Source organism: Phallusia mammillata, chromosome 3, assembly GCF_965637545.1.
Source record: "Phallusia mammillata chromosome 3, kaPhaMamm4.hap1.1, whole genome shotgun sequence".
In the NCBI taxonomy this organism is placed as follows: Eukaryota; Metazoa; Chordata; class Ascidiacea; order Phlebobranchia; family Ascidiidae; genus Phallusia; species Phallusia mammillata.
Window position 1 is genome coordinate 20,809,288 of NC_137254.1, and position 12,625 is coordinate 20,821,912.

The 12,625-nt window shown below is 41.1% G+C and overlaps 1 protein-coding gene across 1 annotated transcript; it reads left to right on the top strand.

Annotated features, from left to right (window-relative positions):
* Window positions 1-265: 265 nt before the first annotated feature.
* On the top strand, window positions 266-5,671 carry LOC145219811 (uncharacterized). Its single transcript, XM_080087119.1, has one exon. It carries the CDS (start codon window positions 266-268, stop codon window positions 5,669-5,671), a length of 5,406 nt encoding a protein of 1,801 aa, XP_079943245.1.
* Window positions 5,672-12,625: the final 6,954 nt, after the last annotated feature.

Sequence of the window (12,625 nt, forward strand, 5' to 3'; positions counted from 1 at the left end):
CCAGTGGCTACTATACATAAAGATTCCAGAGTTATCTATAAAGCGAATTTCGCCACGATGGCTGAAGATTTGGAAAAGACACCATCTCCGATGGAATCGCCGGTGCCTACACGTTTGAGACCATTTGCTGCACAATCTACGCCGATGTGCAGATAAATTGAATAGCTGGTATGTTGTGGCTGAAACTGGCATTCCAAATAAAGAGCATTCCACGTTGCGAGTGGCTCAAAAACAAATTGACGAAAACTACACGATACTTCACAGTATGTACGATGCATTTATTAATTCATGTAACGACCCAGAGAAACTTGCTGCCTCCAAAGAAGATTTAAAATCTCTTGAGCAGAGCAAACTTGAATTCGAAACTAGAGTATCAGAGCTACCGCCTTCCAAAATGCCTGACTCACTGCCAGAACTTGTTCTAAGTCCACAGTTCAGGGCCCCAACTGTTGTTTCCAGTAGGACGTCACGGTCTGGCCGCTCACGTTCATCTAGCGCGAGCACATCTGCTACGGAGAGAAGTCGCCGAGAGGCAAAGGTAGAGCGGCAGCTTGCGCTAATCCGCCTCAAACAAATTGATGAGGAAAACGATCTTGCTAAGCGCGAAGCGCTTGAAATAGAAGAGCAGAGAAAACATGCCCTGGAAAAGGAAGAAAAACAGAGAAAGGCAGCGCTAGAACAAGAACAAAAACAAAGAAAGGCGGAAATTGCTCTACAAGCGGAAAAGCGGAAACTACAAGCAAAATACGAATTTCAGGCTGCCGACGCAAGAGCCAGAATCCTAAATGAAGACGACGAAGGTTTATCACAAACGGACATGAGGTCCAACGACGATCAGGTTCCAGACGTAGTGACGGTTTTTCCGGATGATGCCTCCAATGACGGTATCATGACGTCCTCTGCTGCTAGGAACTGTACGTTTCCTATCCGCGATAGAGAAGAACCACAGGAAAGTATGCGTCCTAGTGTACGTGTTCCTGTGACTAAAGCCCATTCAGTTGTTAAAGTGAACGAAGAAAACCCAGCTGTGCTTCCATACATAGTGAAGGCAGTTGGAGAGGGCATGAGTATGCCGAAGCCCGATCACATGACGTTCTCGGGCAATCCTACTGATTATTGGATGTTTGTACGCTACTTTGAATCCAATCTTGAATGCAAAACACGGAGCGATGATATGCGATTGACACTGCTTATAAATCAGTGCAAGGGAAAAGCGAGGTCTTTAATTGAACATTGCTCTGTTCTAGATACGAAAGAAGGTTATCCCAAGGCCAGAAGCATTCTTTATGAGAACTTCGGTAAGCCCTACATAGTTGCTAGAGCCTTTGTTGAAGAGTTAACTAAGGGTCCGAACTTGAAGCCCGACGATGCTACTGGAATGCGTACTTATGCGCAAACTATGAGGAAATGTCTATTGGTACTTCACCAGCTAGGAAATTTTGCTGATCTCAACACAGTTGACCGTTTAGTGGCTCTTGCAAATAGGCTCCCGTACGAGTCGCAAAAGCTTTGGCGCCGCCGAGTCGCGCAGACTGTAAGGAAAACCGGAAGAGAAGCGGATTTTGCCGATCTCGTTGAGTTCGTCGAAGAAGAGTCTGCCGTTGTAAATACTTTACCTGGTCAATTGTGTGTTTCCCGAAAGGCTGAAGAAAAGAAACGCCCCGCAAAACCCGGTGGGAGGAACGTTACCTGTGCGACTGTGACCACAAACCAGAGTCCTGCTCCTGTGTCACCAATAAGCTGCCCGTGTTGTAAACGAAATCACGTGTTGGAAAGATGTGAAGTGTTCGGCAGAAAGTCCACGGTGCAGAGAAGAGAGTTTCTAAGAGATAAGTTTATGTGCTTTAACTGTTTTGGTTACCGACATACGTCAAGGGTGTGTACCCAGCCCAGTGCCTGTACTGTGAGAGGTTGCAACCTTTCACACCACACGTTGCTACATGAAAATATGCAAAATTCCGTGCGTTCCAGGACATACGCGCATGCTCCTGAGAGATACAACAGAGCTCCGCGCAGCGAACCTTCTAATGGACAGACATCGAGTTCTACAGCCAGGTGCAACGCGATAAAGAATTGTCATTCATCTTACTTTTCTGTTATTCCAGTGAAAATTCGGTCGAACGGTCAGGAGATCATAACGTACGCGTTCCTCGACCAAGGGTCTGACACAAGCTTCTATGACAAAAAGTTGGCAGATCTGCTTCCAATAAGAGGAAGACCAAAACAAGTTACGATGTCCAGCGTCGGAAGAAGACCGGCGAACCATAGCGGAATAAGCGCGAGTTTCAGCGTTTTATCATTAGATGGAAATGAAGAGATAAGTGTCGACAATGCTTTGTCCATCGACACCATACCAGTTGAGCCGAATCCGACACCAACAAAGTCGGAAGTGAACAGGTTTCCACACCTACAGGGTTTGGAATTTCCTGTGTTGGATGAAGGAGAGGTGCTACTACTTATCGGCACTGACGTCCCATACGCACATAGAGTACTGGAAATGAGAACAGGGGAACGCAAGCAACCTTTTGCTGCGAGAACCCCGCTTGGATGGTCACTTGTTGGCCCATCCGTCTGCTATCCTGCTGTTGATAATATTTCGGTAAACTTCTTTAGATGCAAAGAGACCCAGGAACTAAGCGGTGATTCTTGGGTGGACGAATTTATGCAAGACCCAAACGACTTGCCCTTTCCTACGTCAGTTGAAGACCGGAAGGTGCTACGCATGATGAAGAGCTCAGTGAAACACACGGACGGACATTTTTATTTGCCTCTTCCGTGGCGAAGTGATGTTACTTTACCGAAAGACAGCCGTCACATGGCTGAACGACGGCTTTGGTCGCTGAAGAAACGCTTTTCGCGTGACGTCTCTCTTAAAGACAAGTATGTCCAGAAGATGCAAGACTACATTGATGAGGGATACGCAGAAGAAGTTACAAATGAAGAAGCCGAGGACGCTTCAGGCAAAACTCAATGGTATTTGCCACATCATCAAGTTTGCCACCCGCGCAAACCCGACAAGGTACGCATCGTTTTTGATTGCGCAGCGCAGCACAGAGGATTGTCTCTTAACGACGCCTTGCTGCAAGGTCCCGATTTGGTTAATAGTTTAATCGGTGTCTTGGAACGATTTCGTATGAACAGTATTGCTCTGGTAGCGGACGTGGAAGCAATGTTCCACCAGGTCCGCGTTCACAAGTCTGACATTGATGCTTTAAGGTTTTTGTGGTGGCCAGGGGGAGATCTATCCCGAACGCCCACCGTTCATCGTATGCTCGTGCACATTTTTGGCGCAACGTCATCGCCCAGCTGCGCCACATTCTGCTTGCGTGAAACCGCCGAGCAGTTTGGAAAAATGTTTGATAAAGATGTTGGCGACATCGTCCGTAATGATTTTTACGTAGACGATTGTTTGACGTCAGCCGAAACAGTCGAGCGTGCCACCGAGTTGGTCACGCAACTACGTGCCTTGCTGAAGAAAGGAGGATTTCGCCTGACCAAATGGCTATCTAACGATCAACGTGTCTTGGATCAAATTCCAGAGGCAGAGAGAGCAAAATCGCTAACCGATGTAAACTTGGACGCTTCCGTAAAAGAGCGCGTTCTAGGTGTTTACTGGCGGGTACAGAGTGACGAATTTGGATTCAGCATAACTGACACGATGCAAGGCAAGAAATTTACCCGACGCAATATTTTATGTGCTGTTAACACGCTTTATGACCCTTTGGGTTTTGCCGCACCTGTAACTTTGATTGCTAAGGTGTTACAACAGGAAATAGTCCGACAGAAGCTGGGGTGGGATGACGAGCTGCCTAAAGACGATATTGAAGAATGGCGACGCTGGCTTTCTCAATTGCCGGAGCTCGAGAAGTTAACACTTCCCCGCTGCTTTAAGCCTCCTACTTTCGGCTCAGTCGCGAAGTGCGAGATGCACCATTTTTCGGATGCTTCAACTCAAGGCTATGGAATTGTGTCCTACCTTCGTCTGGAAGATGTTGATGGACAAGTCCACTGCTCGTTTCTATTTGGCAAATCGAAGGTGACACCCCCGAAAACTGAAAGCATTCCGAGGCTTGAACTTGCTGCTGCTGTCTTAGCTGTAAAAGCGGACAAATGGCTTAGAAGCCAATTAAAATTTGATAACTGCGAGTCCGTGTTTTGGACAGACTCGTGTGCCGTCCGACAAAGTATTTACAACCAAAGCAAACGCTTTGGTACGTTTGTTGCCAACAGGTTGGCCGAAATTCATCGACAGACAAGTCCTGATCAATGGAGGCACGTAAATTCCCAGCTAAACCCCGCCGATGATGCTTCGCGACGTTTGTCCGTGCACAAGCTCATCCGCTCTCGATGGCTGACTGGTCCAAAGTTTCTTTGGCAAACTAAAGATCGATGGCCAACCCCGCCGGAGTTGAAGACTCAGCTTCCTCCAGAGTTCCAGCCAGCTGAGCGGAAGAGGATTGTTGTAAACGTTTCTGCACAGTCAGGGTCAACCGATCGTTTGCTGAATCGATATTCATCTCTTCATAACCTGAAGACAACGGTCGCATGGCTGCTGCGTTTTAAGTCGTTCCTGCGCTCAAAGATTTCCGTGCCCACCGGCAAGCTGAGCGTGGATGAGCTGAAGGATGCGGAGTTAGAGATAATAAAGTATGTGCAACGCCAGTGTTTCGCTCCTGCTATCGACGTTTTGTCCAGCGACGGACAATCCGATAGGGAGCTGCAAAGGAAATTGAAGAAATCGCCACACGCTAATTCGTTGGCGAAACTTAGCCCCCAGGTTTTCAATGGCCTACTGCGAATTGGGGGGAGATTGGAAAAAGCGCCTATTGCCTTTGACGCAAAACACCCGATTATACTGCCGTATGATCACCACCTAACAAGAATGATTATTCAAAGCCATCATCAAGAAGTTGGCCATTGTGGAACTGCTCATACCTGGACGTCACTGCGCCAGCTCTTCTGGATTATTAAGGGAGGCGCCGCTGTGAGGAAGGAACTCAGCAATTGCATGCTGTGTCGCAAGAGAACCGTACGACGAGGACAACAGCAAATGGCGGAACTGCCATTCGCCCGATTGAAGCCTGATGAGCCACCGTTTACTTACGTTGGCATTGACTACTTCGGTCCATTCATGGTGAAGCGAGGAAGAAGTGAAACGAAAAGTTATGGGTGCATATTCACCTGCTTGACTATGCGAGCTGTACACATCGAGGTGGCACCTGATTTATCCACTGATGCATTTATCAATGCCCTGCGTCGATTCATAGGAAGAAGAGGCAGACCAAAGGAGATATACAGCGATAACGGCACGAACTTTGTTGGTGCTGAAAGAGTATTACGTGAAGCCCTACAAGGTCTCCAGCAGTCCCGACTAGAATCGTACTTTAAACGACTGGAAATCAAGTGGAATTTCAATTGTCCCGCTGCTTCCCACATGGGAGGTTCGTGGGAGAGAATGATTAGATCTATTCGTCGCATCCTAAATGCGATGTTAACAAGAAACCAACCGATCGGTGCGGACATGTTGCAAACTTTGATGATCGAAGTGGAAAGCATTTTAAATTCCAGACCGTTGACACCGATCAGCTTCACTTCTACTGAAGATGAACCACTGACGCCCAACCATTTGTTGTGTTCCAGTGGGACTTATCAATCCAAAGGACTGCTATAGCCGAAGACGATGGAAACAAATCCAACTTCTCGCCGATGATTTCTGGAGAAGATGGTCTCGGGAATATTTGCCCACAATTGCCTTACGCCAAAAGTGGCCTGACCGACAACGCAATTTCCAACCGGGAGATGTGGTGATGATCGTTGATGAGACTCAGCCTCGACGTCGATGGGAGATTGGACGCGTTCTGCACGCGTTTCCGGACAAACACGGTGTTGTCCGCCAAGTCAACGTTAAAACGCAATCCGGTTCCACGTATAGACGGCCGATTGCAAAGTTGTGCTTGCTCTGTGAGGCGAGCACCCAATGCCAATAAGTGCATCCGACGCATTCAGGCCACGCAGTCGTCGAACTGGCCCTGAATTGCGGTGCACAAGATCCTAATTGCGATGAAAGAAGAAATATCATGGACGCTATGCTGTTTGCTGCGTTATACATGCCGCACTCTGAAATACGCCAGGTTGGAACTTTGCTCACCAACGGCGTTTCGCGACGCGACTGTTTAGCTTTCGTGTGTGTTTTCGCTGTTTCATGATTCGATGTTTTCTTGGTTTGTTTGTAAATGTGTTTGAAGTGTAAGCACACATTTAGGGGGGAGAATGTAACATCGTAAATCACTCAACCGTAACCTACGTCACATCTTATATGGTGTGATTGCACCACAATGCCAGAATCCCCTATGACGTAACAATATCATTGTGGTTATTTCTCTATGCTGTGCTTTTGGCCATTTAGTATTGAGTTTAGTTTGGACCACGTGTAGTTCGTTAGTTGCTGACTTAAATTTGCAAGCGTTAGATAAAGTAATGAAAGTGACTAAATATAATTTGTTTGTCATTAATAGATGGTAATGCTAACTTTATAACTCTGACGAAAAAGGAATAATGTTGCCTTTGCAAGGTAAGCTTGATTTGCATTAAAGTTGTCTTATCGCAATTAACCGTATATTAAAAGTCTACGTTTTTATCTGTGTAGAACACTTTCTGGTGATATCAAACTGTGTTTATCTTTGATACCCTGGTCCAAAACTCTGGTAAGCTTTATTTCTGCCGGTATAAATTTAATTTCTGTTTCGCATTTTTGAGTGAATGTTCTCTTTGCAGAAAACCGTGATTATCTTGTCGTATTGAACCGTGTCTGTCGTGTCGTGTCTACCGTGAACGTGACGTGATTACCGTGTCGACGTGTAAAATAAATTCACGCGTTTCCAGAAATTGGACTTATCTAGTGTGACGCCAGCGCGGTACCAGGCGCGCAAATTCCTGACGTTACACGTTGTTTTTCGGGTTATGACAAACGTTATATTTTATCGGTAGTTTGTCTTGGGTTTGAATTGAGCGATTGTTGGTGGTGAATGCATTAATGACGTCGCAATGAATTTAGTTTCGCCACTTTGCACTTGGGGCACATGCGCGTTAGGTGTTTGGGGCGCGTGCTCGTTAGATGAAAATACCGCAAGTTTCTTTTAAATTAAGGGAAAATCTTTTAAATAAACAATTTTTGTCAAGTTAGCCTTCAAATTGGCAGTGAAAAAAGATTTTAGCAATTTACCAGAAATGAATCTCACCGCACGTTATATATAGAATGAGAAAAAAGGGGTATTTTAATTCATATGTTTTTGTTTGATGGATTCGTTGAAATGAGAGTTTTGTGTGAGAGACAGTGTTTTCACTGACCATTTATTGTTGAAAATGACTGGTCCGTGGTAGGTACAAGTCAAATTGTGTCATTATTATGTTGGTGTGCGACATTTAGAATAGATCTGGCTAAGCACAGGTCTCTGTGTGTGAGGAAGGGACGAGCCATTAAACATATGTGCTTATGTGTATAATGTGGCTCTTTGTGGTAACACAATAAAAAATATGGCTCTTAGGCTTTGACCGGTTGGCCACCCCTGTTATAGTGTTTAATCGCACATATGATGACCAGAACAAAAAGGACAAAACACCGAGTGAGTGTCTTGAAGTACATCATATTGTAATTTATATTTTACACAAAAGCGGTAGCCTTTATTGTTGCATAATATCATTGGTTGACTACGTTGTGATGTCCTTTAATTTGGTTACATAAAAATTAGCAAAACAAAGAAGCGTTTCCTTAATTAGGGTACAAGAAAACAGAACCTCTCGTACAAACGCAATCACTTAAACCAGTGGTTTTTAACCTTTTTTCCTTGCTGCACCCCTTTCAAATCACCAACCAAATTTCGAACCCCCTGGGGTTTTGTATTTGTATAGGATAGACCTAACCAACCTTAATGATTCAGCATCCTCGCGCATATTTCCAAAATGTAATCTATTTCGCATATGGGGCTTTTTTAACCAATCACAGGTATCGTTTTCACCGCCGCTTCGTCAGTCCAAACCAATCAGAGAACACTTTGCTTTTGACCAATCACAGGACACGATGCGTGACAACCATGCAATCAACTTATTTTAAATTTTAAGTTCCGTTTCGCAGGTGTAGCTTGTTTTCATTAGCATTGCTTAGAGTTATGCCATTTTAAGCATATGTATGTAGTTTTAATGGTAATAGCATTGTTTAGAGTAATACCAGTGTAAGCATACTATGCATGTAGTTTTATTATAGTAATGGTAATTAAATTTAAAAAAACTGAACTTGAGTTGTTGTGTAGGCAAAACCATAGACCTAGTTGCAGCTAAAACTCAAAAAATAGAAGCACAACATTTCGTAGAAGCACTTGTTTGGTAGTAACAAAAGAAAGAACCGAAATGTTTTTTGGAGGAAAAAAACTTCAGCAGAAGAATAGTCAAATTGGCTTGGATATAGTGGACAGTCTTTCTGCAGATGTGAAATATCACATGTGAAATCTCTAAAACAAGCTGGAATTCCAAGTTGTCTTTGTACCAGCAAAAAATTATCCAAATTTGACCTTGAATTTTTGTCAAAAAATTGGTTTGGTCAACCAATCTGACGACTGGGGGTTGGTCCAAATTTTGACCGTGTATCAAGCCAAATTGGGGTTGCTATGTCAATGAAATTACCCAAAATTTGAGCCCTAATTTATACCGATTTAATTTCCAATGAATGTGTATCAAACATTTTTTAGTACTAAAAAATTCCAACATAAAACCAGTGCAATTAAATTCAACACTCTATGCCTTATATCTATAAATGTTTAAGTCAAACTTAACACCGAGGCAACTTAACAAATGCAATCAAATAGGACCAAGTTGCTTGTAACAGATGAAGAAGTGCAGTTGCCAACAACCACTCTTATCCAAAGCACACTATTTCAGGATTGAGTGCTGTATCATTGTAGGACATTTATTGTTGCCGCATGGAAGTATGCTTAAGCCTCAGCATTTTCGACGATGTTTGTGTCATTATTAATTTGATCATGAACATATCATAACATAATAGAACAATCTTCACAAGAGATTGTATATATTTATGTATCAAATCTGATAAAAAAAGAACCTCTACATTGCCAAAACTATCAAACTTCGGAAAGGATAGACTACAGAAAAAGTCTGGCTGCCCTGACACAAGCATTTCAAAATGTATGTGTAAAGTATAATTGGGGTATAAGAAAAGTTATTTCAGATTGACACAGTGCATTCCAAAAATGTTTTAATCTGTATGTATTGTCTCAAAAGATTATAAAAAGTATTGTTTTCATATTGGTGATAAAATGTGATTAATGTTTGTTTAATAGAAATGAAATGGTTTTGGATATTTGTGGAAAGAAACGAAACAAATTAAAATTGACTGCTTGCTTATGGTTAAACACTATGCCTGCCTTTTTTAAAGTCATCATTATGCTTGCCATTTTCCAGTTTATTAATTACACATATACGACCACAAGACTCATGAAGGCAGTGCAATTCAGGAGGCTTATACAGGACACTTTAATGGATACACTGTAGAAAATGAAAACTTTGGTGTACTGGGTAAATTGGTAGTGAACAAAAAGGTTTTTCAGGCCTAATTTTTTTTAATGACAACAAGGTCAAGGCAACCAGTAGTTTTGATACCAATATAAACAACACTAGTTTTTGACAAGGATATTAATGTGAGTTTTCCAACATGTTTATACAATCTATACCAAAATCTAAAATAGAATGATGGTATTTCATTTTGTTATTTCCAACTATTGACCACGAAAGCTTTCGTTTACACATTTTAAATATCTTTTACAGAACCTCAGGATTTGATACATGTGTTTTGCCCCACCATAACTTAAATGTGTGCTTTTTGGAAGGAGGTGCAGAGGCAATTATTGTTCTGTACTTGCCAAAAACAATTTTAGGACAGATTGGAGAGTTCAACAAATCAACTGACGTGGGCCTATATGCTATTAAAAAAACTAAATGCAAAAAATAGCGCCCACAAACACTTCGTTACAAGAAAATAACACAGTATTTGAACTGGGTATTTGTATAATCCAAAGGTTGTTAACAACAAAAGATGTCAACTCATTACAGATTGATAGTACACTGCAAAAAATAATGGCTCACTATTGAGTCATAAGGACCAACCTTTAACTGTACTGACTCATTTTTTGACTGGAAATGAGCCGAAACCATTTTTAATTTTCAGCCAACAAACTTTCAGTGTGAAAGTAGAAACATGGCTCATTACAAGCCGATACTGGATTGATATAAGCCATGTTTAAAAAGATTTTTAAAATGGGCCATTCCAAACCATTTTTGGCTTGAATTCAGCCATTTTATTTTTTGACTTCATAGCTAGCTAATTTTTTTTGCAGTGTAAGATTATACTGCTGATTACTGTAAACATTTTGGAAGTTTAAGCAGTATGTTGATTTCAGATATTTATGTCATTTAAAAGTAGCTTTAAATATAAAAGACCAGCCCTCATTGTTGCCATTACATACAACTTAAAGCATTGCATTTTAGTAAACATGAACACTTCTATCTTGCTGCTTGCTTTATCCGCGCTGTTGTTTTCACGATGCGATGGAAAACAAAATTGCATATATTTCTCTGAAAGTAGCCTGCATGTGTGCTGCTGTGCATAATATCAGTAATTTTACAAAGAGAAAAATATAATCAGTCTAGTTTATTGCAATACATTATATACTGGTCATTACCTGCACTTTTGTACTGAATGCTTCCATTTTCGCCATATTTTCAAAATAAAATATTATTTTGACTTGAAAAAGCAGTGACGACCTTACAACATCGAAAATGCGCAAAGTAAACCACTACGCAACGGCCTACGTGACGTAACGAAAGTCCGCAAAAATGTGTCCCTCTGATTGGTTAAAAAAGCCCCATATGCGAAATAGATTACATTTTGGAAATATGCCATCCTCGCACCCCCTAGGAACATTTCTCGCACCCCTTGGGGGTGTGCACACCCCTGGTTAAGAACCCCTGACATAACCTGAGCGCCCACGCCATAGTAAATGAATGATGGAATACATTACGATTCACGCGTATAACATGATTGTTGGTGGTGTAATCCTATCGTGTAACAACGTGAAGTTTTTGGCTTTTAAATTAACATGTTTGTTTAAAAAAGGTGCGAGGTAATTAATGTTTAAGTGATATAAATATATAGTTATTTTTTATAAAACATACATGCAAAAACACGAAAAATGTGTCTATTGAGCTAAGAAACACAAAACCAATTAGTAGGCTACACATCTTTGCTTTCCAAAACAATATTTTGTCATGACGTTGTTAAACTTGCTTAGTGTGAGTTACTTATTCTACTAACTTTTCGTTTATAAACCTAAATTAGTTTTTAAAAATACTGGAAAGACTGGTGGAAAACTAGCATGTTCGCGATAAATGGATACGTTTGTATAAAAATAGGTTCATATAGTGTAATGTGATTCTTGACTTGTTGGTGTAGTGGGACTCTTCACAGGACAAAACACGAAATCAGTGCTTTGAAATATATGCTTTATGTTACATTAGCCTACACACAATAGGTGTAGATCGCATGGTTACATAACGATCTCAATACCAATTGGTCGATTACGTAGTGTTGTGCTTGTTTACTAATAAAATTGGCAAAACAAAGAACCTTCTATTTAATTAGGGGACAAGAAAACATAACCTTTTGTACAAGCGCAATCACGCTATCCAAACGCCTACGTAATTGTAAATAAATTATAGAAATACGATTCACGCGCATTATATGTTATAATTTGTCCGTGGTTTAATCCTATCATGTAACAAAGTTTATGGTTTGTAAACGTGTTTGTCAAAATAAGGGTGTGAAGTATTTAAATATACCCTGACTTAAATATAAGTGTATAGTTTATTTTTAAAAACGTACGTGTAAAATACGCCACAAAACACACAAAATGTGTCCAGTGTATTTAATGCTATGTTAACACAAAATCATTAACATATACTGCCATGTGATCTAAATAAAATCTTTTAAAAATTAGCGTTTAACGTAAAAGATTTTAGGCTATGAAATTACCATACTAATCATCACGCAACCAAAAACAACAACCTACGCACCACGATGGGGAAATACCCAAACACCTCTTTACGAACTTCAACCATTCGGCAATAATTATTACCTTGTCCCGTCATAAATCCGTGTAGCTGACCGTTGTCTGTGTGAAGAGGCGTAATAATTCGATTGTTTAGCTTCAAAATTATATGAGAAATTCGCGGGTTTAAATCTTTGATGTTGATTCGTTCCGAATGTTTATTTATTTATATTCAAAGCAATCTGAACAAAACCGTCAAAGAGCGAATCATCACGTAATATTGCTGGATTTTGGTATAAAAGACCTGCCTAAGTTTTGGAAAAGCATCAGTCTCAGTTTGCAGACAACGAGATGAGAAAAAGTCGAGCTTTGCAAGCGACAACAAGATGAAAAATTAAAGTAGAGTGACTTAAAAAACAGTTTTAACAAAGTTTACACCGATCAATCGGTTTATTCTGGATCCGAAATTTTGTTTTCAGCATGGTGCTAAATTTCATTATTTTTACAGAAAT